Source organism: Rhinichthys klamathensis, unplaced genomic scaffold (genome assembly GCF_029890125.1).
Source record: "Rhinichthys klamathensis goyatoka isolate OS25496 unplaced genomic scaffold, OSU_Roscu_1.1 h1tg000135l_1, whole genome shotgun sequence".
NCBI lineage: Eukaryota > Metazoa > Chordata > Actinopteri > Cypriniformes > Leuciscidae > Rhinichthys > Rhinichthys klamathensis.
In genome coordinates, this window is record NW_026606670.1 from 614,573 (window position 1) to 642,222 (window position 27,650).

Below are 27,650 nucleotides of genomic sequence, written 5' to 3' on the forward strand. Positions count from 1 at the left end.
ACGCACGCGCTTCGCCTTCGAGTCCTCCCGCAACATCCTCGAGAAGTTAGTCACGAGAGACCCGACCGACCGTTGAGCAAGGCACGAGAAACATCCATTTCAACACCGCGAGCAGTGTCGACTGGCCTGCTGGTGTCCTGTAGTTTGTTCAATCGGTTTTATCGAAACGGTTGTGTTTGGCTAAGCTGTACACACACCCCTCCCCGTGAGCAGTAGACTGAGCTCAGACAGGAGTTTGGTCATCAGCATCCGCTCCGCATTTTTACGGTGTGCTAACTACTTAATCGCCTCCACCTTTATGGATTTTACTGCACCGTATTTTTTTTTAAAACGACATATTTGAATACGCGAGACTTGTTTGACTGCGAGGCTTATTTTTTACCAGACGGGTGAGGTATATACAGAGAATCACACATGTAGCCGTTGTGAAGCTAGCTGAGGAAGTGGACTGTTACTTTTCCATCCCTGTGTGGAAGGAGTCGCTCGTCTAGATGATTCAATGTTATGGAGACGCGAAATGCCACATAAAGACTGACCTCGGTCACTTTCAGAGAGACTAATACCGTCGCCGCCATTCACTGGATTACTTGGTGCTGTCTGCAACTGTACAGTTAAATGAGTTAGCTAGGAATCGATCATCCGCAGCTAGCCCATTAGCCAACTCCCCAAGTGATTCGTTTAATACAGTGTTAACAACAGTTTATGTCGTGTCGTGTCATTTCTTTTTTTAAAACCGACAGACATATAGATTGCGTTTAGAAGATGTCCTTTTTCAATTTTCGGAAGATATTTAAGCTGGGCACGGAGAAGAAGAAGAAACAGTATGAGCACGTTCACAGAGACATCAACCCCGAGGAGGAGTGGGAGATCGTGGGAGAACTTGGGGATGGAGCCTTTGGGAAAGTCTACAAGGTAAATATCATCATCCTCCAGTAGGTGATTGTCACCTGAGTGTATTAGCATTGTCCCTCTGACTCTACTGATTCATTTTAAAGGTGCGGTTCTCTCCAAAGTGTCAATGTTGTCAATATTTATTTACCTTTATGTCGTTCCAAACCTGTATGACACAAAACGAGATGTTGTCAGAGACTACCAGCATAACTCCATCAATTGCATCTGTTTTCCATACAATGAAAGTAAATAGTTGCTTGCTGAGACTCATTCAGACTAACAACTCATTTTGTGTTCCACGGGATAAAAAGGTGACGATGACAGAACTTTAATGTAAAGTTGAACTATCATTTTAACGGATTAAATAAAAACCTATCATTTTAACTGATTAAATGATTGTTTCCTGACCAGCACTTGACACTTTATTGAAAACTGCTTGATGAATCTCTTGATGACTTCAGTGTTATGAATAACTGTAGCACTAGCAACTATGGTAGTTTGGCAGAAACAATTGTTACCATGGCATATTTTTGTAAGGGCAGTAGAGAAGTAAAGAAAAGGATGTAAACATGGGCAACTTCATCTACAATGTAGAGTTATTGAACCCAACGACTTTCCACTCTCAATTGAAAACAATTTAATTGGAATAAAAAGAGTCATACACAACTAAGTAGTATTTGGATTTATCGTTAATGTAGTTTTGCTCGTGTTGTAGAACCAGTTGAATTCACACCGTCCCTGTTAGTCCCTGCCTGCTTCACTTCAAGCTGATGAAGAATGTTTCCATACTGCTCTTGTTTATGGAATGCATTGTGTTTGTGACACCACAAGTTGGGTGTGAGTGACATACTAATTAAATTGTACTACACACGTCTTTGAGGTATCATAGTGACATGATTAAAGTGCAGACAGATTAGTCTTTATTTAAAATTCTGCACTGGTTTTCATACAAAACCAGCCACAAAATATAATCAGTATGTCTCAAGTTTATGGACATCTTATTCTGAAATAAGTATTTGTAAGAAGTTGTCTAATGAGGAAGTAACGCTCTGTGTGAGTGAATGTAGGATCTCATGCAGAGGTGTGGTGAGGTTGATCAGGGTGAATCAGCAGGATCTTCCTGTCTGTGGAAGCCTGCAGTGATGCTGGGCGTGTGGGGCACTTTGATAAACATCTGAACCACATTTTCATGTGGTTTACCAGAGGTTCACTACTGTTTCTTTTTATTTTTGCTGTCTTTTATTCCTATCTTACTTATGGTGAGATACACTGTACTGTATTTTGAGTCTCTTTAAAAAAATATTCTAAGCAAAACAAGTTATCAATAAATGAATGTACATTCCTGGTCAGTGAAAGATTCTTCAGTGGATGTTATTTCAAAGGGGAAAACAATTTTGTCTTTGTAATTTTTAACCAAAACATAATAACTCTCCTCTGAAACAATTTTGCTTGTCAATGTCCAGTGACATCACTTAGGCCATACTGGCTGTTGGATAATGTGATTCAGGCATTGTTTTTTAGCAAAGTTGATATGGCTCCATAATGATAATGAACAACCTCCATTCAGTCATTTCCAGATGGATAAAATCAAGCTCTGTTCTACATGTTTTCCCTGACAAATTTAGTTTTTTAGGTTTCTGAGATTATTTGGCTAGCTTAAAGTCGGCAAGAAATGTCAATTCCCCATAGTGTTTTGTCAAATACATAGAACTTATTGTAAACAAATCATCTGTGCATGTTTCGTTTTTCCTAAAAAAATGTTTACATCAGAATGTTTGTTAAAATGTCATAACTGGACCATCTGGGGACATATGCAGGACTATCAAAATCTATCAAAATCCTGATGGATAGAACCAAGTGCCCACCCCACTTGATCGGTTGCGACTTCAATTTCATTGCGATTTTAAACCGCATGATCTGAATTTGGTTTTATTGACCAGTCTGTTGTCTTTCTTTGAGCATTGAGATTGTATATTCTTATCAGCAACACTGTAGTATATTCTTATCAGCACTAGCACAATACAGTTATGATAAATGATTTCCTCTTCTGATGAACTATGAGAAGTGTGACCAGCCCAGACTCGCCAGGTCTGTGGAACAATAATGGAAACCAAATGAACCCTACTCTCTCTCTTTAGCATGGTTGTTTCAGAAATGCAGAGGTTGTGTTAATTTCCTGTTGGTTTGAGGGTAGAAACAGGCGTAAAGCAGTACAAGTGAAATTGTGAGAGACTTTCTGCTACAATAAACTCTGGTCCACTCACACATTTCATGGTACACTTGACCCTTTCCTTTCTCTGTCTGCTCTTCTCTGTTTTTGGGTAGCTGTAAACACTCAGAGGTTGATCCCAGAATAGAAACTGTTCCTTGGCATAGGAGGAGGATGGTTGAATGGAATAATGTGTTACACCCGTCATTAGTCACATCCGATTTGAATAGAATATTCTGGAGTTGTTAGCTAATGCAAACACTTACAAAATACCTAATGGATATATGCATTTCCTCAAACAGCCTCTGGCGCGCCTTTTAGATGAGGTAACCCTGTCATGCTTCCGTTTTTCTTTTTTCTGCTTTTTTAAAGAATAGATGTTGTTGCTTATGTATCAGTTGCAGGTTACAGGGAGGGGCTAATCTTTTACAAGATATTTCCGGTTTTTTTTTATATCATATACATATCTCATGTTCAGTATTCCAGAATTTCATAATACAGTTACAAACGTGATGTCTGTTGGCTTATTACTCAATCATTATTGTAACAAATTAGTTAGTTAGCAAGGCCAATGTGCTTTGATGGTTATAAGTTTCATTCTGAATGTCTCTCTTGTTGGAGTAAAGCTGTGAAAATGCTTTTGTAATGAAGTAGGTCAAAGGCAATAGGCTAATCTCTGGGTACATTCAGGAATTTGTTTCTCATTCAGCCATTTTACAGTTGTACACAAGTTCCTTATTTTTCTCAATAGTTTTACTCATAGTGCTACTAATGCCATTAAAGGGGTACTCCTATTATGCCCTATTACGAAGTCTTGATTTTGTTTTTGGGGTGTACTAGAATATGTTTTCATGCTTGACTGTTCAAAAAACGCATTATTTTGTATTATTACAGCTCCTCACTCCCCAGTCTGTCTCGAATGCGCCATCTAGGTCCTGTTTCCATGAAACCCCTCCATCCAAAATACGAAATGTGCTGTGATTGGTTAACTGGCCCAGTGTGTCGTGATTGGCACTGCGTAGCGCTTGTTCGGGAAATGTCCCGCCCCTCCATAACTGCGATTTCTGCTCTAGTGTAAACTGTAAATATTAAGGATGGCGTCAATTTCAAATCAATTAGAGCTCGATTCAGACCCTGATAATGTTAACGAACGAGGATCATTCGTCTCTTTGCAGCTCAACCAGGCCTAGCCCCCTTTTTTGCATATTCCGGATTATTTAAATGAGTAACATTGTGACATAAGTCAAGATCGTGTTGTAGTTCAAACGAGCCATTCATTGTAGTTCTTGAAAAGTGGATTCTGTTAAATAAAATTTTGTAAGACTTTGAGCTTTGTAACCTGGCAGATCTTTTTTATGCTCAAACAGCAACATTTCAGACTAACTCATAGTGAAAAAGTATTAGTAAAGTAAAAATTTAGTACAAAGCTACATCAGACAGTTCAGAAGTCATGGTAACGCTGTATTTTTGCTGTCTCCTGAGGCTGCACTGAAAACCAAATGCTTCATGAATTAAATTTTTTTTATATTACACCACCAGAAATGAGAATTTTACACACTATTTGATTTTGATGTGAAAGAATGTTTCCACTTCAAAATGTTCAGTTCGTCATCATCATCTTAATAACATCTGTGCACTTCAATTGGCCAAGGATCGTCCACTCAGGCAGGAAGAGGCGACTGACATGTAAAGCAACCAATTACTTGTTTTGAGCATCGTCATGTTTTGTGGCAGGTAAAACTTGCTACAATAACAGACCATGTAATCATATGCCATTCATTCAGTCAAGAAGATTGGGATGAAAGTTAAAGCAAATAGTTGTGCAACAATCTGCATTTAAATTTAATAAATTAGTTCGAGATGACAGTAAAGTTTTTTTTTTCTCTGGCACAGATTATTTCAAAGGTGTGCACTTCATCAACAACCATCAGACGCCTTCTGTACACTTCTCTCCACGTTTTGTGCACATAAAACAATTGGGTGATCCGAATACAATACTAAAGCAGGCGGTGATCAGTGCTTTCATATGCTGCAGGTATTCCATTTTAAGTAAGGTACTTTACCTGGTCTTCCATTAAAGATGTGAGAGGACAGCTAATAAAATAATCACCTAGGAATCCCTTCATATGTTGGTAAAGGGTGGACCAAGCTTGGAAAATTATACTTTTCCTGTGTCTTGTAAGTAAACAAACATCTATTTTACATTCAACTAAGTGCCTCAAAAACCTATTAAATATCTTTTAAAGTCCCTGTAAAGGCAATTCAAAAAAAAAAATTCTAAACGCATAGAAATGTATTGCTAAAACACATTACAAACTGTGAAGTACTGAATTGTGTAGTTAGACCGTTAAACAGTTTTGCACCTTTGCTGTGTTCAGGATTTTTTGGGTGTCGATGACGCACTGGGGCGACTGATGCTGGCCCCTCCCCTAACAATATAACTAAAGCACATTCGCATCAGTTCGCCGCTTGGGCAAGTTACTTTCAGTACTATTTACTAGAGCCTACAGTTTGCTAGCTAGCTATGCCTTCGTCATGGAAATGCGTATTACCTGGATGCCATCACTTACAAAACAGACCGGTGTCTGAGCCACCTTGATGGAGAGCTGAGGATAACCACCAACACCCGCCTCTGTAGTGATCTTTTTACACAGGATAGTTTTATAAACTTTTGTCGGAGACAACTGGGATTCACTGATAATCCGCTGTTACTGGTGAATGGGGCCAGTCCCTCCTCGGCATTCATCCTCCCGTGATTTCAGCGCACACAGCGGCCACGCCCCCAGCGTATGAGAGCACAGAATTCTGCAAATTTTTTAAAGATTTTTTGATAGATTATTTTATTTACTTGGTGGCTTTTTTTTATCATTCAAATTTGGCTGGGTGGCTAATAACAGATTTTTCTGTGGTGTGACAAACTCAGAACACATACTTAATTTTGACTTTACAGGGACTTTAATGATTCTAACCTGCTTCGCATGAGCAACTAACCGCTGGATTTCAAAAGGTTTAAAATTCACCTTCACTACCTTTTTAAAACCCAGCATTTAGTAGTTTGTGAATCGGTTATTGTCACCGTCTTCAAGTAAACGGATTTGTTTCCTTTTAGACATTAAAGACGGCCAAACACTAGACTCCTAGAAATCAGGTAGAAGTTGACATATGACTTTGTGTAAGTATATCTTTATTAGTCTGCCATATGCATCAGACATCAGGTGAAAGGAAAGGAGTGTGGGCAGTCCGTGAGCATGACGTCTGAGGCTGAGACTAGCGAAATTGATCTTCTAGTTATTGATTGTATCTTAGTGGTTGTCTGCTCAGAGTAGAGGTGCATCATAGATATGTAACTCACAACGACTCTGACAGTTATTACAGCTCAGATGAAAATATGTTCAAGATCAAAGAAAATTATCCTTAAGTTTGAGCCCCTGGCACTGACAATATGCATGTGGTTTGTGAGCTGCTGTTTGAATAGCAGGTCTGTACAGCATCATAGAAGCCATTGTATGCCTGTGCTACCTGTTGAATGTTTCCCACTGTTTGCTTTTATCACAGGCTCAGAACAAAGAGACTGGGATCCTGGCTGCAGCGAAAGTGATCGATACCAAAACAGAAGAGGAGCTAGAGGACTACATGGTAGAGATTGAGATCCTTGCCTCCTGTGACCATCACTACATAGTCAAACTGCTGGATGCTTTCTATTATGAGAGCAAACTATGGGTGAGTGACTCTTCTCATGAGGGGTTTGGTTACTTCTGCTGTACTGCAGCCAGACACACACATACACAGACGTTGACCTCTGTAGGAGGAGTAGGAGTGAGAGCACACTTCACTCTCGCCTTGCTCATCGAGTAGCACTATGCTGTTGGTTAAGAAGTGTTTGTACACAAAACAAACTGGATCTTGCTGTGTTTTCTCACATACTATGAGGCTATTAAAATATGGCATAATGTTCATACTGGGCTTTGTAACCATTTTGTAACCGCATTATTTTTTAAGTAATGTTTTTCATTTTCTATTTTTAAATGTTTTATTTTTATCAAACAAATTTTTGTCCCTAATAAAATCTAAGGCCGTTTTCACACCTGAAAGTCCGCACCAAGGTCCGAACCAAAGTTCACGTTTTGATACATTTTATACTTTCAGAAAGTTTCGGTTTGGTTTCACACTGCAATTATGCGTGCACACTAAAGAACTTTACGTGACATACTTGCGTCCTGTTGTCATCATCTATGTGGGCTGCATCTTGACATTGATTGGTTTGTAAATGGATGTGTGTCTGACGTCAGCGTGTTGTCAATTCGGCGGGTAACTTTGACAACATGAATGAACAGACGCATGTCGTTGCAACTATATTGTTATTTTTATGGCATAATTACCTGCAGCACCAACTATACACAAGGCTAGTTCAAATTCGCCAAATGAACGTCCTCGTCGTGCGAACATTTTATCGAGTTGACTTCTTATGTCATCAGACCATACTTCAATTAAAAACCTTGTCTCCTCCTCTCCCCATGTGCTACCACGGCTCATTTTTCCTGCCACCTTCTGTTTTTTCGGCTGTGCGGGAACCACCGGAACTTCCTGTAAAAGGTCTGAAAGTCCGAACCATACAGAAATGCTTTCACACTAGAAACGAACAAAACCTTTGTTCAGTTTGATCCGGACCGAGACTACCTCTTTTCGTCGGACCAAATTTCATCTGTTTGGTCCGGACCGTGGTCCGGGGTAGGTTTCACACACAAGGTAGGTGTGAAAGGGCCCTGAGATGTAATGATCAAATCCTGTTGGATAAAGTTCATTCCCACATTATTTCCCTCTCAATAACGGCAAAAACAATAAAAAAAAACCTTGCTCATTTCATTTTTGAAAATGTAATAGTGAATAATGACAATGTCAAAGACTAACAGCTCCATACTAGTCCACAATTATCCCTCTCTGTTCATCCCTGTCTGAAGAGTGTCAGTGGATCCTATTTTTCTACTATAGAGCTCCCAAGATAATTACGGAAGGATGGTTTCAAATGATCCTCTCCTCTGCGGTTGGCATGTATAGAAGGATAATGGCCTATTTCAAATGACCAGAGAAAGTGCTCATGAATTAATTAGATGCAAGTCCAGTCTGCTTAGCCTGGCTGCTATTCAAGAGATATGAATGCACAGCTCATAGCAGCACAAGCAAGCCTCTTAATGCGTAGAGAGCGTTCCTACACTCAGTGTCAGAGCTGTGTAAAATATTCATAGAAAGCTGACTAAAATCTGCACAGCAGTCAATTGTTTGTCACGTAATGTTACATTACTCTCCAGCCTCCTGTCAGTGTTCATAGTTAATTCAGATGCAGCTGACTTTTCATGAGTTAACATTGTATGAAAGAACTGACGCTCTAGTGTCGAAGTGTGTCCGATATAAACTTAAGTTCTCTTACTTTGTGATGAGATTGCTTACTGTATGGTTACTATGTATTTCTCTCCTCTCATGGGACATAGCATAATATAGGGGTTGTATTGATTTTTCTGCAGCACCTGTTACCTTAAAGACCAGCTGCTGTGGTCAGTATAATAGGACGGTGTTCACTTACATAATGATTTTATCATTTCACTCAGAGTCTCAAGTTTCATTTATCACTGCACTGCTGTTGGTTGCACCAGTATACCAAAAAAATAAGTGAATGCTTGTGTAACCTAATTAAACTAGAAATTAGATTAGCAATTTTTACAAAATGTTCTCATCTCATCATAGCCCTTCTAATGATACCTGAGAGTGGCATTAACAAAGACCTCGGAAAAGGTTTGTAAGTGAAGTCATCAGTGCTTTAACTAGAAGCCAGAAGGAACCAATATATAATTATTATTTTTTGTGGAAACCGTGATACTTTCTTTCAGGATTCTTTGATGAATAGCAAGTTCAAAAGTACAGCATTTATTCAAAATAGAAATCTTTTGTAACATTATAAATGCCTGTACTGTAACATTTGATAAATGTAATGCATCATGCCTTCTTCCACCCTCGCAATGGAGCTAAATTGCAAACTGTGGAATCAGTGTCATTATTAGTTCATTCATCTTCTGGATCTCTGTCTTTCTCCCCCTTCTTTAGATTTTCATTGAGTTTTGTGCCGGAGGAGCGGTAGACGCTGTGATGTTGGGTAAGTTTAATGGTCTTTGTTTAACTGAAGGTAATAGAAGGCTCTGTGGTCGTCTGAGTCTGTTCTACTGTGTGATGATGTTCCATTCCTCCAGACCTCACTGGCACACCAGCATGCTGTGCTCAGTTTTGCCACTGGACTGGACCATATAATTATCAACTTCAGTTTTTTAAGGAGTGGTTAGGCTCTTTTTAAAGCTACTCACTCAGCCTTTTTCCGTGTTGGTTGGAAGCATTGTTGAAATGTCCCCACACAGATCAGACCTTTTCTGTGACATGCCATGTCAGCAAATTCATAAGTAGAAATTACAAATTTTTCATGGCTCTCAGTGGTATTAATTCAGCCAGAAACAATGCTTAAATGTCTAACAAATGGTCCCATTTCTTCTCTTTTTGTACAGTGTTGTCTGTACCATTTACAAAAAGCTGTTTTCAATCACAAATCTTGTCACCTTATTTGATTGAAAAAAACATTTTGCAGTTGTAAACAATATCCTGTAAGAATAAAACCTCTCCTTCTTATGACTGTTTAGTCTTCTGTGATGAAAATCTGGCTACTTCTACATTTAGCCTGAAAGAGAGGTGTTGCTGGTGGGAGGTGTTGGGGTGAGGAGGTGTTCTTATGATGGAAACGCTTTTGTTGACTCACTGTTTGTGCTGTTATAACTCCCTCTGTTGCCTTCTGCCTGTTCTGTGATGGCCTATCCCAGCAGTGCTGCTGTAATAAAGGCAGTTCACATTGCTTCAGTCAGTGTGCACTACTTAGCCAAGAACAACAGCAGAGAACAACTCTATTAATAAAAGCCATAACCCTTTGTCCCTTTTACATTGTAGTTTATTTGTCTAGTTTAACTTGAATACACATCACTGCAAATAAAAAAAATTGTATAAAGCGTGCTTGCTTAGCAGTGACTCTGTTTACGGTAATTTTGCTTGTGTGTGTGTGTGTCTGCAGAGCTGGAGCGGCCACTGACAGAGCCTCAGATCCGGGTTGTGTGTAAACAGACACTGGAGGCGCTGGTTTACCTCCATGAAAATAAGATTATACACCGGGACCTGAAGGCTGGAAATATTCTCTTTACCTCGGATGGAGACGTCAAATTGGGTAATAGCTTCATGAATTGTGCTTAAATACTGTCTTAGCACCTGAGGGACAAATGACTGCCTTAAAAAGAAGACAATGTTGTTATTGTTAAATAAAACAAACTATTAAAAAACATTTTCGTTAATTGAAATAAAGTTGAAATAAAATATTTTCGATGATGGAAAAAAAAACTTGAACAAAAATTAGAAATAAGTTAAAATAAGTTGAAGTACTAAAATTACAACAACAACAACAAAATAATTTAAAAATAAAAAAAACCCTAATAAAAATGACAAATGCACATAACATAAAAAAATAACTAAAATTGAAAGAGAACTGAAAAATATAAAAGTTATATAAATAATACTACATTTTCACTGGAGTCTTGAAAGACTGGAAGTATCAGGGAGTTTTAAAATGGTAATTTCCCTGTCCTTAAATTGTGATCAAAATGAGTAAAATTATCAAAAATATGTAATAAATAGAAAATAAATATTTATTTATATAATAATAATACTAAATATATTTATTAAATTAATTGTTTTTAATTATAAAATGTAAATATAATTTTAAAATCTAAGAATGACAATTACATTTTATATACTAACAGTTATGACAATTCATAATTATAAAATTCTAATTTTATAATTGTTACATTTATATATCTAAATGTTGCTTTGCTCTAAAACATTAAAGTAACAACAGATAACTTTTGCTCTCGGGGTCCCCCTACAGTTGGGAAACAGTATTGTCCTCTACTACTGTCGTAAACTCTGTCATCCTAAATGCACGTGCAATTGTTGACAACCATGATAGCCCTGAACACTGTAGGAGGAGGTCACATGCAGGTGTTCTGCTTGCGTCGCGTGTGAAATGTCTTCATCCCAGGTACAGTGGCATATATTTCAGCATGTCATATGAATATAATTTCATGGGTTTTATTTTTTTTCTAACGACAAATGATCGCGATGCTCACGTTTACAAGCCAGCGTCATTATAGTAGCCTAGTCTATTGGTTACGTTTTACTGAATCTATATGATACTTCAATGCAATGTTTGAGTGGTTGATAATAACCATATATCGTCAATATTATAATATCAAGCTACCATAAATGAATCTGCAAATTTTACAAATCGATTTGCGTTATAGCTTGAGGCAAGACAAATAAACAAATATCACAGACATGTAAGGTATCCTAAAATATGATTTTATTAATAATCTTCCTCCTTTCTTTGTACATGTTGAGTATACTACACTTTTTAGGTCAAACATTTGCTATTTGCATTTCATCGATTGCAAAGTTCAAATCAGAACGAGAATACTAGCGATAGCTAACCATCAAAAACTAGAATATCGTTTACTAGCTACCAGATTGATAATTCGCTACTACTCTAGCGAATTAGAGAGGTTAGAGAGAGGCATTCTTGTTTCGATGGGGGGTTCGATGCTCCCTGCACACGCAAGGTCTCTCGCTCGCTTTCTCTCTCTGCCGTCCGCGCGCGTTGGAGCACAGTCTCTGTCTCGCGTGCGCGCTCGCTCTAGATTCCGGGAGATTTGAACTAATTTGCGGTATAACTTGTCGATCACGAGTGGCTCAACAGGTAGAGATCTATAGATAAACTCATCTTTCAGGCATTTGACCGACCGGGTTGACAATTTAGCGTGAGAAACCGGGGGTGTGGCGTACGTGTGAGCGTGTGAAACCAATCAAATGCGGGTGTCTCACGGCCAATGCGTGAGAGTTGGCAGCTCTGCAATGTTGATCCTCGTTCTGCCTTTAACGCGATCACTTTCTCTTTTTCTCTTTTTGCTTTGCTCCGATAAAACCTTTGCTTTCTTGTATTTCTGTGCTGCTTCGGCCATGACTATAACATTTGGCTCGCAAGTCCGATTTTAAGGAAGTGGGGGTGGTGGTGGAAGTGACGTATATGCCGTAAAGCAGTCGAATTTTGTAGTTCTCTTTGTTCGCCGGTTACTACCCGAAACCCGAAGTTTAAAAGTACGATTAAAAACGCTACAGACCCCGTCAGGCTATGGCAGACGTGTCATTCAACCTATTGTAAGTCGATGTACCATCACAAGAGACTTGGAAATATATTATGAAGGTTGAAAAGTTACCTGTTGTTACTTTAAATTGGCTAGGAATTACTCTTTATGACTGTTGAAAACACCTAATAATTTCTATAAAAAATAAAAAACCTTATCCAGTCACCCCAAACATCTGGAAAGGTCAGGGAAAAGTAATTTTGTCAAAGTCTTATTAATTGATCTTCGGTAATTAATAGGGGCGGATATTAGTAAACTGAAATGTTTATCTTGACTTAAAAACTAACAACAACAAAAGTTGTTGAAAAACTTAAGGCTTTTTTAATAGCTTTTTTAATTCCATAGTGCTGTCAGCCATAATGTATGTCTTTAATTTTGATCAATGTCTCTTCTCAGCTGACTTTGGAGTGTCTGCAAAGAATACAAAGACCCTACAGAGAAGAGACTCATTTATTGGAACGCCTTACTGGTTAGTCACTCAATTTAAGTCTTGCTTTGAATCATGAGATCTGTCACTATGTAAGAACAGAGCTGTGAATAGGGCACATAATACGGTTCTTTATTTGTCCGATTTAACAAAATCCCCTCCCTCCCCTCCTCTCTCTTAAATGCAAGGATGGCACCCGAGGTGGTGATGTGTGAGACGTCAAAGGACAGACCGTACGACTACAAAGCAGACATCTGGTCCCTGGGGGTGACTCTGATCGAGCTGGCACAGATCGAGCCACCCAACCACGAGATGAACCCAATGAGAGTCCTGCTAAAAATAGCAAAGTCTGAGCCCCCCACACTCGCAGCTCCATCACGATGGTAAGAGTTATGACTCACAGTGCCATGATCTTCCACATGTGTCAATGAAGTCAAATGTGATTAGCAATAGAAGCAAGAGTGTTTCTGAGGACAGGTTATTTCAATAAAAAATGTTTTTGGTCATATTTAGTAATATTTTGGGTGGTATGATAGATAACCTTACAACTATGAAATAATAAAACTGGAGGCTATTGAGCTGATGAATCATATAAGCTGTCGCCCACCCAGAGTCCCAACACATGATCAGCCTGGAACTGGATAGCTTGTTACTCAATAGTTATGACTGTAATACCCCAAACGAAGAGCCCTTTTAAATTCAGCACATGGTTTATATTTGTTCCTCCACTGTGTTAAACAGGTCTCCAGAGTTCAGTGATTTCCTGCGGAAAGCACTGGATAAGAATGTAGACAATAGGTTGAGTGCATTGCAGCTCTTACAGGTTGGGCCGTCTTGTATTTCTTGATGCAGTTCCATTTAAAGGATGAAATTAAAAAGCACATGTCAGTTATGAGCCATGGTCTGCTTTCAGCATCCATTTGTTTCAAATGTGGAGGATAACAAACCACTGCGAGAGCTAATTGCTGAGGCTAAAGCCGATGTGGTTGAGGAGATTGAAGAGGGAAAAGAGGAAGAGGGAAAAGAGGAAGAGGAGGAAGAAGAGCCCGAGCCCCAGCAGGTATGAACATCAACATTTTTGACCACTTTCAGAACGTAGAAGCACATTCAGAGAATCTGAAATTGTGATGATAATATGGTGGTGTTGTCTTCCATGCAGAGTTCCTTAAGCATCTTCATGCACATCACACAGTATTTTGTTACAGCAGTCACTTTGTTTTTATTTGTTATATGTAGGCAGTGCCTGGACACAAACGTGCATTATCGGACACCAGCGTTGGCAGCTCAGAGGATGAGAGGCAGTATCAGAACACGCCAACTCTTGAGTCAGTCACAGAGAGGGCTGAACCTGAAAAAAAACCCAGTTCAGAGGATCAGGCTAGTGACAAGACCTCCGACATGCTGGTGGACACCAGCAAACCCAACCATGCTGAGGATGAGAAGATGAATGAGTTTAGTGTGTCAGACACCAGCAATGAGGAATCACGTTCTGGTGAGGAGGCTGTACCAAAACAAGAGGAATCTCCTACACCAGTGACCACAGAAGTGGATATTTCTGATCAGCCAAACCCACCAGCATCAAATGACACCGTCCTCCAAGAGATTGTGACCGTCAGTGAAGAAACTGGAGAGGAAGAAAAGAAAGAAGTGAAGGTGGAAGAGACAACAGAGAAGAAAGAAGAGTATGAAGAAATGCAGCAGCAAGCCAAAGCACCAACCACCACAGATGAAGAAGAGGAACGTATCCTGCCTTCAGATGAAGCTGAAGTAGTGAACAAATCTGGTGGTGTTATTGAAGAAGGCACTGAACCAGTTGTTACAGGAAAAACAGAAGACAAAATTGAGACTGAGGAAGAAATTACTAAAAAGGAGCTAGTGGAGGATGAGAGAACAGTAACCTCACCAGATGTCTCTACAGAAGAGGTAAAGAAGAACCAATTGGAAATTTCACCAGATGCTTCTTCAGAAGTAAAGGAGGAGCAAACGGGAACTTCACCAGATGTTTCTACAGAAGAGGTAAAGAAGGATCTTCCTCAAGTGGCAACAGAGGAACAAGATAAAGGTGGAGATGAGGCTGAGAGTTCAGAACCCAAAGAGGATCCTGCAACCAAGGGAGTAGATGTAGTAGAGGACACCTCTGTGAATGAATTGCCTGTTTTTGTCATCAATGGTGTAAAAGAACAGGAGGTCAGTGCAACAGAAAAACCTCAAGAAGGCAATGAAGACAGACCAGAGAGCCAGGAAGCACCTACCATGCTTGAGAATGACCAGAATGCAGCAGAGGTGGTGAAACCTGATGTTGAAAAAGAGAAAGACTCTGACTCAGGCAGCAGTTCTGCTGCAGATACTAACAGCATTGACATTAACCTGTCAATCTCCAGCTTCCTCTCCAAAAGCAAAGAAGGATCTGTTTCAATACAGGTACATATAACTGTCAACTCCGGTCCTGGGCCACTGTCCTGCAGAGTTTAGCTCCAATCAGCTCCAAAACACCTGCCTGGAAGCTTCTAGTAATCCTGAAGACCTTGATTAGCTGGAGCAGGTGTGTTTAATTAGGGTTGAAGCTAAACTCTACAGGGTTGTGGCCCTCCAGGAACTGAGTTTGACACCCCTGCTATAACTGCACCAGATGTCCTTGAACTTAAGGTTCAACTTTATTCACTCCCACAGGACAGCAAGCGCCAAAAGAAAACCCTGAAAAAGACCCGCAAGTTTATGGTCGATGGGGTGGAAGTCAGTGTCACCACATCCAAGATTGTCACCGACAATGACACCAAGAGTGAGGAACTGAGATTTTTGAGGTATCTAAGCTGACATCAGTAACTGTTACTAGTTAATTGCAATTTGCGACTGGCAAATGATAATGTATATATGATAATGCTTAAATGTTTTAAATCTCCAGAAAAAGAGTGTGAAGTGTTTATTTTGTAGGCGTCAGGAGCTACGAGAACTGAGGCTGCTGCAAAAAGAGGAGCAAAGAGCTCAGCAGCAGCTCAGCAACAAACTGCAGCAGCAGAAAGAGCAGCTCTTCAGGCGCTTCGAGCAGGAAATGACGGTCAGCACCCTCATTCCCTCACTATATTTGTTTACATTGAACATTGTAATTCACTGTTTATTGTACACTCTTTTGTTTTGTCTTTAAACACTGAAAGAACAGTTTTTTTGTTTTCTTAAATGCAGGTGTAGCATGATGGATAAGTTAAAAGTAACTAAAGACAACAAGGTTGATTCACATAACAGGAAGGCTGCAATACACTGCCTCCTAACCATCTCTCTCATGTTAATTTGAGATTTTGCCACCACAGTGACAAGCACAAAGCACTTTTGGATTTATGATCTATTTTTGTAATGTTGTGATCTATAGTAGCTCCACCCACAGTCAGATTTCATTGGTCCAAATGAAATAATTATCCCGGTTGTGTATGAGATAATTAAACCGAACCAATTTGCTGAGGCATTTCAGAATGACCAAAACAGCATTATCGATTACATTTGTATCGATTACATTTTTTCGGTAAATGTTTTTCATCATAGTTTATGCACATATTTTCTTATCGGATAAAACATGTATCTGACTCAATTGAGCGCACAATTTTCATGTGCATTTTTAGAATTTATGTGCAACTTGGCGTTTCATCCAGCGGTTTTTTAAATGTTTTAATTTTTATGCGATTACCGAAATGCACATAAAAATAGGTGGATGGAAATATAGCTAATGACAGAAAAATTTGCTATAAACTCATAACATCTGGTTTGGACTCAATTGTACCCATTGTTTAGTGTTTTTGTTAAACTGCTCCCTTTTAGTTCAGGTTTAAAAGCCTGATGAAGTCTCACAGGGGCACAAGCACACAGATAAAATTGCTCAGTGCATTAGTGGTCAGTTACCGGGACTCAGTATTCCTCTTTCACACTCTCTCTGCACAGGGAAAGAAACGTCAGTATGACCAAGAGGTGGAGAACCTTGAGAAACAGCAAAAACAGACCATAGAGCGTCTGGAGCAGGACCACACCAACCGGCTGAGAGATGAGGCCAAGAGGATCAAAGCAGAGCAGGACAAGGAGCTCTCCAAGTTCCAGAACATGCTGAAGAACCGCAAAAAGGAGGTAACCGAGAAAGAGGGGCGCAGAGTCGAATGTACTGTATTTAAGCATGTATTTGTTTATCAGGCCATGACTTGTTGCTTGTTGGTACTAGGGATGAGCTTTCAGAGTAATTGAACAGTTACACTAACTAAAATCTGAGTAATGGATTACTCATAATTACATTTAAGTAAAAAATGCAAGTTTGACACTTTTGAGAAATTTAACTTTAAACTATATCACTTACATTGGTAAAAAAAAAAAAAAAAACTTTTACAACCTCTTTTGAAAGAATGAGAAGTATGCATTAATAAAAAAAAAAAATTTATCTGGAGCTTGCATAGAAATCAGTTTGAAAAGTAGGCTGCCAGCATTAGTGTATTTGCATACAAAAAAAAATGCTGTTTTAACATATCACTTTCACTTTTTATAGCTTCACATTCTTATAAAAAAAGGCTGATATGCGTCCCTGCATCTTTTCATCCCTTTTTTCTGAATAAGTGATTAGATCATGCTTAACATTTTCTTTACATTGTCTGACTCCTTTGTGCCTGCCATAGACTCAAATCAATATATTTGTGATTAGTGTTTACTTGTCAACTAGTTAGCAGAATGAGTATTTGTCTGTTAGATTGCTCATGCTCATCCCTATTTGGTATGCTTTTAGTAGCTTTTTTTCATTCTTGTTTTCTGGGGATGCAAAATCCAAACAGACACTCTTGCGTTTAACTAATTCAGCTGCTTTGCTTTGAATCACAATGCAGCTGCAAATGGAATTGATTTCCTCATCTGTCCCTTTAGACACATCTTAGCTGTGTCTCTTGCTTTGTGTTCAGACTTGTAAATGCAAAGCAGTTCTTTTCTTATCATGTTATGTTTGCTTAACGAAACTCTGGCTTTCACATTCAATTACCTCCGAGAGGCCACAGAGATGGCTTTAAAGGTTAATTGGGTGCTAAGCAATGGCTTAGGAACAAAATAAAGGTTCTCTTCATTTCATCTCTTCCTCCTGCTGGTGTTTTCAAGTGTTCCTCATGAATCAAGGGATTTCAGTACAATCATGCATGGCTTCATGGAAACGGGGTCTGTGTGGTGTGGGTTTGTCACTATTCTTATTTCCTTTTAGGTATTGATGCATGGTGCATTTGCTTTCATAGTCCGTAACATGATAATAATAGAGCACATTTCAGCTGTTTGGTCTCTCATTGCATCTTCAGCCAGCATGATACATGCTCACAGCTATGGTCAAACTGTGTATTAGCACCACTAGATTCTCTTATTTTCTCTTGTTTTGGTTTTTCTGTGGCACTTGTACTAGACAGCTTTCTCCACACTAATGCTGTCATATGCATGTGCCTAAGAGTGCCTTAATGGACTCAGATACGGCAATGTCTTGTTTTCTCTCTCTCTTTCTCCCTCTCATGATACCCTGTTCACATACATCTTGAAATTGAAATTTATACATTTTTCATTATACATTAATACAAGTATTAATATTATTTTTCAGAATAAGTATATGTAAAATAACTGTTTTCACACATTGTTTTATGATGTTATGCTTTTCTAAATGTCACTAATTATGTTGCTGTGTGAGTGTGATGTAATGAGTGGAGATCAGTGCTGTGGTGCAGGGCCTCTTCTCTTGATGGGAACACAGTTTTCATAGACTAATATTTACTAGAGATTAAGTTTCCTTTCATTTTAAAAATACTGTTAAAAGTGACCATTGCAAGATGCACATTTCAGTTTTCTATATTGCTGAGCAGCAGATAAAGTAATATACACTACCCTACCATTTAAAAGTTAGTAGGATTTATTTTTAAATGACTACTTTTATGTATCAAGGATGCAGTGATCAAAAGGGAGAGTAAAGACATTTATAATATTACAAAATATTTCTTTCAAATAAATGTTGTTCTTTTGAGTAAGCAGCCCAACTGTTTTTAACATTGATAATAATAACAAATGTTTGTTGCACCGAATCAGCATATTACAATGATTTCTGAAGGATCATGTAACAAATTCTAATATATTAAATTAGAAAAGTTGTTTTAAGCTTTATTAATATTTCAATATAACTCTATTTTTGATCAAGTAAATACAGCATAAGAGACTTCTTCCTAAATATTAACACAAACTTACCAGCCCCCAAACTTTTTACTGGTAGTGTACATGAAATGAGAATGTAAATGATTTTATTATGGCAGAGATAGACAAAATTGTTCAATTTGAATGAACAGACACTATGTAATATTTATTAATTGGACAATACAAATAATTTCAGCTAATTAATCAGACTGGGTTAAGGTCCATTAACATCCAGAACGGAAACTATAAAGATAACTATATCAGCTAAAAGTAAGTTAATATTTTCAGTTGGACAGTGACTGGCATTTCTGAGAACGAGGATAATCTAGGGTCAGCAAAATATTTTTCTTTCCTGATCAAACTGACAATTTGACATTTTGGCACTTGACTTCTCTTGCTGTTGAGAAAATGTTCCTGCTGACACGGCTTCCTTTACAGAAGAACAAACGTCAGCAATATAGAAGTGTGCATCTTTTAGATTACTTTGAAGGGATCTATACTCTGATGGCTGTAATGGTTGTAGAGGTGAAGGAAGGATCTATGTTAGCTGCTGTTAGTGGGCTTTTTCTCTGTTCTTCAGCTTCTGAACAACTCTTTAACGGTAGTAGCTGATCATGGGCTATTGGAATCATCTTTATATTAACTGCTAACCCAGTTGGAAATCATCAGTTGTTTGGAGATGATTATCTTTCAAATACTAAAGCGTTCATCTTCATAGATTAACCCTTCATGGAGATTTTGCATGACTTTCTCCGACTAATGATTTACACCGTCAGTCCCTACGCAAGTAAAGCCTTCATTCCCAACAGTCTGCATGCTCACACTGTAGGTCAAACAAGAGGTCGAACAGTCCCCCAAACGCATGAGAAAAGAGCTCATGAAACGCTTAAAGGAAGACCTAGCAGTCATTCAACATGAAGAGGTAATTTAGACACCGGCTTCCCCACACACACTTCCACTTCTCCTCTTTTCTACCACTCTGATCTTGAATTGTAGGATTGACAATAATTAAGGTTATTCCTTAAATTCCCTATTTAAAAAGAAACTGCCATTGGCATTAATGAAGAGTTTGTCCTCTGCTGCCAGAACAGCTTCCACTTTTCTGGAAATACTATACTTCTAGATAATAGAACATTCGCTCTCTTGTCCAGACACAAACGCATTAGTGAGATTAGGCGATGAGATCTGGCGCCTGCATTCCAAATAATCACAAAGCCCTATTTTAGGGCTGCACGATAATATTATAACTTTTATTATTAACTAAAATAATAAAATATTTCTAAGAAATATTACAGATATCATATTTTACTGTAAAATACAAATATCATTTAAGGAAAGAAGTATAGCTAGTATTGTAATTTTACAGTTATACAGCAAAATAAAATGATCTTAATTTCATTTTGAAACATTTGAAACACTGAAAATACTGGGTCATGAGCTGCTAGCTTATAAAAGAACACAGTCGGCGCTTCACTCCAAAACATGCAGCGCATATATTTATATAATTAAATCGTACCCTTTCACTTTTATTTTGGTTTATCATGCAACCCTATCCTATTCCACTACAAATGTTTGTCTGTACAGATGGCATGGCTGTATACTTGCTGTTATGCACCTGTTAGAAATGTGTGTAGCTGAAGTAGCAAAACCGGTTAGAAAGGGGTATCCCCCTACTTTTGGCCCTGTAGGATGTTCCGTCAACTCTAAAGAGAGAGGAGAATAACAGACTAATGATGACTGCTGCATCTCATCATGCATGTCAAGGATGAAAGCCTTCAGACTCACCAGCTGCTAAACCCGCTCTCTGTCCATCATCTGGATCAACTGAATTCACTGCTTGCGGGTCTTAGCTCGGGACCCAGGACACTTAACAGATTATTGCAGTGAGGAGACTAGATGATGTTGTGAGATGTGTGTATGGTTTGCGTGTGATGCGCTTGAGTGCTGGTGTGTGTCCCCTGTTCCTGACGTGGTGGAGTTGGCTGTGTTTTGCTCCACAGGGTGTGGCCCAGGTTATGATACAGTCTTTTCAGTTGTCCTCATGTGCTCTGTTCAACGCTCAGATGCAGGATGTAAGTCTCTTCTCTCCTTGTGACTCAACCCTCTCACATGTGCCTGTCCGTCACACAAGTTACAGAGCAGATGCATACAAATTCAGAACAGCTGTAATAGTTTAGCTAACCTGTTTAAATAACTAAAAGTAATGGAAAACTGATTAGCTTACACATTTTAAAACCAGATAGAATAGACCATAAAATATAGAACCAGTACAAATGCAAAATGCATGTTTTCAGCACATCTCCTCGCCCCAGTACTTTGAAATGCCTCATTCCTACTGCAGAAGTTCATGTGAGCCTCCCTGGAATCATTGCACTGTTGTCACTCCTGAACTATATATTTGTTGAATGACACCAGTAGAATCGTGTTGAACAATCAAATCAGTTCTGCTAAAGCATGCCCCTTTGTAACGGTGCAGTAGTGTTTGTGATGTTGACGGCACATGCGGGCAGGAAGGTGCTCTGTTGTGTTGGAGTGCTGTTGCTGCACTGTCTCAGTATCTCTTCTATCTATTCACTCTCTCATACTGTTACTGAAACTTTAGTCAAGTTTCTGTGCATCACCTGTGCTGCTTTTTTTTCTGTCTGCTACTGAAGGCCAAGTTCAAAGGAGACGAACATCAGGATGAACTTAGGATGACTTTTGAGATTTATTATTATTATTATTAGTTGTATATTAATGCATTAGCTTATATATCTATATATATATCTATATATATATATCGCCTGTATAGGTTTGGTTGAGTAATTTGTCAGTGTTACGCATGTCTTTGGCAAGCCCAAATGGATCTGAAATGATTGTCAGGAAGGTTTCTGAAATTATACAAATACATACACTACCATTGAAAAGTTTGTGGTCTGTAAGATGTTTTTTTTTTTTTTTTTTTTTTTTTTTTTTTTTTTTTTTTTTACTTTCTATTCATTAAAGAATACAGAGAATCTATCATAGTTTCCACAAAAATATAGATTATTTTCTAACATTGATCATAATAAGAAATGTTTCTTGAGCACCAAATCAGCATATTAGAATGATTTCTGAAGGATCATGTGACACTGAAAACTGGAGTAATGATTCTGAAAATACAGCTTTGTCATCACAGGAAAAAATTTCAATTTAAAATATATTCAAATAAAAAACATTATTTTAAATTGGAATATTTCACCAAATTAATGTTTTTACTGTATTTTTGATCAAATAAATGTAGCCTTGATAAGCATGAGACTTTTACCAATACCGACCAAACTTTTGAACGGTAGTGTACTTTTTTGCGTTTATCAAATTTCATTAAGCTTTCAGGAACTAATTTTAATACACATTTTATTGTGTTTAATCCATCCCACCTTTTTTCTCCCCTTTAATCAGCTTAGAAAATATGGAAAAAGTCAGTCTGGGCTTATCTTAAGGTTGTTATTGCTGTACTGTGACTTTGTATGTATTGTTAATCTATTCTCTAGACCATTCCTTTCTTAAATCTTTATCCATTTATCATGAATTTATAAATGTTTTATCTCTGTTAAATGGTTATGTGTGTGACCTGTCTCTTAATGCTGTGGTATCAGTGCTGTGTTAGTGCTCATGTGAAATTTGTCTGCTTCACCTTGGAGCATGATCATGTACAGATACTAATTTACAACACCCCTGTTGTTTCTGTACCCGATTCCTTTCTTCTCGCTCCACCCGTCTCTCTTAGGAGCAAGAGTTTCTCCAGAGGCAGCAGCAGGAGCTGGATGGAGCTCTGAAGAAGATCATCCAGCAGCACAAACTAGAGATTGCCACTATAGAGAGAGACTGTCTCAACCACAAGCAGCAGCTCATGAGAGGTCAGACACGCTTTACAGAGAGGCCTCTGTAAATATTCTTACATTTAATAATAGTGTGTGTGCCTGCAGTATATTTTCATATTGTTGCACAAACATGCTGAATAAAAATATTACTTTCTCTCAGAAAAATCTTACTGTCCCCAAACAGTAGAGTGTGTGTGTGTGTGTATATATGTATATGTATGTATGTGTGTGTGTATATATATATATATATATATATATATATATATATATATATATATATATATATATATATATATACTAGGGCTGTCAATCGATTAACATTTTTAATCTAATTAATTACATACTCTGTAATTAATTAATATAAATTAATCGCATACACAATCTTACAATGTTTACATGGTACAATTTCTGGTAAGCTACGTTTTTATTATTATTGCTTGACACAAATTTCACGATTTCAATTTAATTTAATTCTTGTGATTTGATGCAATATTGACTCATTTGGATAAATATACAAGATAGGCATTCATTTTTCTCAAGAAACAAAAAATCTCACCCAATGCTGTAAAAATACAGAGAGCCATATCAGCTGGTAATATTTAAGGTTAAAAATAGCTCAAATTAAATATAATGCGTGTTTATTACAAATAACAACTTTGATACAAGTAAAAAATATAATACATATGTAATATAGTAGTAGGCTACATAAATTTAGAAAAACACTCTCTATAGCTCTTTTTTTATCGCCAACTATAACGTGCTATCATATGGTCATGAAATGTCTTTCCTGAGGTAACTTAGGCTAAATGTTATGTGACATAATTGTTCTCCAGCTGTTTTATTGACCTCTTTTCGCGGTTGAAAAACACTGATTGATCGAGGAATATACATTTCGGTAAGTTTTAGGCTGCCCTACTGTATCTTTCAACATTGTTCATCCGTGTTTATTTACTATTAGCTAGAGATGATCGGTTCACGTGCCGCTATAGGGATCTGTCATGTCACATTTACAAGCGCCAACGGTATTTATTGTTTGATTTTCGTAATAAAATTGACAGAATCTGAGAGCTGAGATTTTTTTAATATCATAATAACGTCTGTCTTGTCTGTTTCCGTGTCCTCTCTTTGGTGCGCGATTTTTATGTGCGTGAGAAAATGGTTTTGTGACGTGAGAGCGCGTGAAAAGTTACAACACACACACACACACGCACAAGCGCGCTTTCTCTCAGACACACTCACCGACTCACGCACACACTCCTGGATGCTTTGCATTGATGTGGTACTTTAGAGTTGACGAACTCCGTCAAACAATGATCCAAGCAGCGCGTTCTTGTCTCCCTCCTTTTTACACGAATGGTGGCTACGGCTAGAACGGCTCCGCAAAGGTCAAAACGGAATGGATTAATATGCGTTATTTTTTTTTAACGCGTTATTTCTTCTCAGATTAATTAATCGAAATTAACGTGTTATTTTGACAGCCCTAATATATACATATATATACATATACATATACATACATACATACATACATACATACACACACACACACACACACACACACACACACACACACACACACACACACTCTACTGTTTGGGGACAGTAAGATTTTTATTAATGTAAGAATATTAACAGAGGCCTCTGTAAAAAAAAAGAAGAAAAAAAAGAAAAATAAATGAAATACATATATTTTTCTTTTTTTTTTTCCTTGTTTCCTTCATTGTTGATATTCTTACATTAATAATAATAATAATAATAGAAAGCATTTTAAAGCATTTTTTTTTTTTTTTTTGTTAACATTTTAGTTTACTTTTTAGTATTAAAAAGTACTTTTTAGTACTTTTTAGTTTAGTATATTCTCAAATAGTTCACATCAAACTTCACTGAGTGATTTTATGAGAGAGTCCAGTAGACTTTTGTGGTTATGTTCATTATAAATAAATCCGCTGCACATATTTGGTGATTATATTTATCTAGGTCACGCTTTCAACTCCAACCACAACGGAAAGACGTTATCTGCTTCTACTGACAGTAAAGCTGAAATAGAGCTAAACTTTGTTATTTTCAGACAGGGGGCCAATTATAAAGGCCAGCCATATGCCTCTTGAGGTGTGGCCCAGATCTCATTTGATTAGATGTGTGAAAAATGTCCCATGCAGACTGTTTTGAGATTTGCCATCTATGATGTGTAATGAACTGTGACTGTGTCTGCAACCATGTCTAAACATGCATGGAGTCAAGTGGTCTGGTTCTAACGGCTGAGAATTGCTCTATTTCCTCTTCTTTGGCTCACAAACCAACAGCTCGGGAGGCAGCCATGTGGGAGCTGGAGGAGCGCCACCTGCAGGAGAAACACCAGTTGCTGAAGCAGCAGCTGAAGGATCAATACTTCATGCAGAGACATCAGCTCCTCAAGAGGCATGACAAGGTGAGACCTGGCTGTCAATTTATACAACAAATCAAATACTGCCATGTTTTGTAGCCAGTTTGACTGTTTATTCCTACTTGGCTGGTCATCAGGAGATGGAGCAGATGCAGGGTTATAACCAGCGGCTGATTGAGGAGATGAAGAACAGGCAGACACAGGAAAGAGCTCGGCTGCCAAAGATCCAGCGCAGTGAAGCGAAGACGCGCATGGCAATGTTTAAAAAGAGCCTGCGGATCACTGGCACAGGAACACCAGAGCAGGACAGAGAGAAGATCAAACAGGTCAGACCCTCTAATCAGGAAGACCTTTGTCAAGATCAGAGGAATCAGGCTAGTTAAGTCTTTTTAAACCTTTTTCTACTTTATTTTCGAGCAGTTTGCTGCTCAAGAGGACAAGAGACAGAAGAATGAGAGACTTCATCAGCATCAGAAACATGAGAACCAGATGAGAGACTTGCAGCTGCAGTGTGACTCCAACATCAGAGAACTTCAACAGATGCAGGTCTGTAACACACAGACATGCATTCCTTCCGTCTTCCTCTTTCCTTTGTGCCTGCATTTTTGATTGCATTTATGCTCTGTTCTGTTGAGTCATTAAACTAGTTGCCCTCTATCTTTGGTTGTAACATCTGGTTCATTGTCTTATTGCCAACAGAATGAGAAATGCCACCTCCTGATTGAGCATGAGACTCAGAAGCTGAAGGAGCTGGATGAGGAGCACAGTCAGGAGCTGAAAGACTGGAGGGAGAAGCTTCGTCCCAGGAAGAAGGTATTCAGTATATCATTAACATTATTTGCATTTTCATTGGATCCAGTTAAACCTGATCATTTCAAGTGGATCATGCTGCTTCCCCCCCATGTCAAAGATTGGGGGTTTCCAAACAAGCTGTTAAGAAAATGTATGAAATCTAAAAATGTATTTAACATGATTATAAAATGTTATATGCACACTACTACTGATTTATGTTTTTTAATTAAGTGTCTTTTGTTCACCAAGGCTGCAATTATTCAATAAAAAATACAGTGAAAATACATAAGTAATATTGTGAAATATGATTACAATTTAAATAAATGTTTTCTCTTTGAAGTGATGGAAAAGCTGATTTTTTTAGCAGTCATTATTACCCCCAGTCTTTAGTTGTGCTGCTTAATATATTTGTGGGAACTGTGATGAATTCTCTGATGAATAGAAAGCTCAAAAGAACGGCATTCATTTGAAATAACAATCTGGTTACAATTCAAATAAGGTTCATTAGTTAATGTATTAATTAACATGAACTAACAATGAGCAATACATTTTGTTACAGTATTTATTCATCTTTGTTCATTAATCCAGCTGTTCATTGTTTGGTCATGTTAGTTTATAGTGCATTAACTAACGTAAACAAATACAACTTTCGATTTCAATAATGTATTTGTAAATGTTGAAGTTAATAAATGCTGTAGAAGTATTGTTCATTCTTAGTTCGTTAACTAAGGTAGTTAACTAATGAACCTTATTGTAAAGTGTTACAAGAAATCGTATGTTACATGTATAAATGTCTTCCCTTTTGGTCAGTTTCATGCAGCCTTGCTGAGTAGAAGTATTCATTTCTCACAAAAAAAATCTCTTACTGTCCCTGAACTTTTGAACTGTGTGTGTGTGTGTGTGTGTAAACCTATATACCCTAATATTATCATCAAATCTACAAAAATATTAGAATAAAGTCTGAGGTCATAGTATTCTGGAATGATAATATGCTATCTCATATATTGACAAATTGAGTTGGACTGTTCTTTGTAAGTACACACATACTATATGTCTCTCTCTCCTGCTCTCTCTCAGGCTCTGGAGGAAGAGTTCACACGTAAACTGCAAGAACAGGAAGTCTTCTTTAAAATGAGTGGAGAGTCTGAATGCCTCAATCCCACCACCCAGAGCAGAGTCTCTAAATTCTACCCTATTCCCAGTGTCCACTCCTCCGGCTCTTAACCTTCACAACTGAGCTTTATTTAAAGCGAGGAAGTGCTGTTCTAGTCAAGAGTCCATTGACCTTTCAAAGGTATGAGATCAGAATAGATGCATGGGTTTGAAATTAAATTTCTGAGAGTAAGAAAGCTAACAATAATGAAGGACAAACCTTATGCATTACCTTGACATGCTTTTTTCCACATTGAATCCAATGGATTAACATTTTAGTTTTCTGTGTGTTGTCTTCTGGTCATGTTAATTTGTGCTTGAGACTTTAGCGCAAATTGACAGTGAATACACTCAGGCAATATCATCTTGTCTTTGTGGAATACATTCATGAAACAGCCTTAATAATGGTCACATGATGAAAAGCCCATAACAAACATATCACAGACAGAAAATTCAACTTAAGTGGTGAGAGATCACATTTAAACACGTGGACACTCGAGTCACTGGT

General features: G+C 38.0%; 1 protein-coding gene across 3 annotated transcripts; it reads left to right on the plus strand.

Moving 5' to 3' along the window:
- Positions 1 to 27,453, plus strand: slka (STE20-like kinase a). Of its 3 annotated transcripts, none has more exons than XM_056257108.1 (19): positions 1 to 912; positions 6,656 to 6,820; positions 9,197 to 9,245; positions 10,200 to 10,349; positions 12,772 to 12,844; positions 12,991 to 13,185; positions 13,544 to 13,625; positions 13,716 to 13,862; positions 14,039 to 15,223; positions 15,473 to 15,603; positions 15,734 to 15,857; positions 16,730 to 16,909; positions 19,803 to 19,895; positions 22,722 to 22,851; positions 25,119 to 25,243; positions 25,336 to 25,524; positions 25,619 to 25,744; positions 25,898 to 26,011; positions 27,068 to 27,453. In XM_056257108.1, the coding sequence occupies exons 1-19, from the start codon at positions 763 to 765 to the stop codon at positions 27,212 to 27,214; spliced, it is 3,555 nt and encodes a 1,184-aa protein (XP_056113083.1). In that variant the 5' UTR covers positions 1 to 762; the 3' UTR covers positions 27,215 to 27,453. The 3 variants fall into 3 exon arrangements, with proteins under 3 accessions (XP_056113083.1, XP_056113084.1, XP_056113085.1); XM_056257109.1 differs by lacking the exon at positions 19,803 to 19,895 and adding an exon at positions 20,974 to 21,045; XM_056257110.1 differs by lacking the exon at positions 19,803 to 19,895 and having other exon boundaries at positions 2 to 912.
- Positions 27,454 to 27,650: the final 197 nt, after the last annotated feature.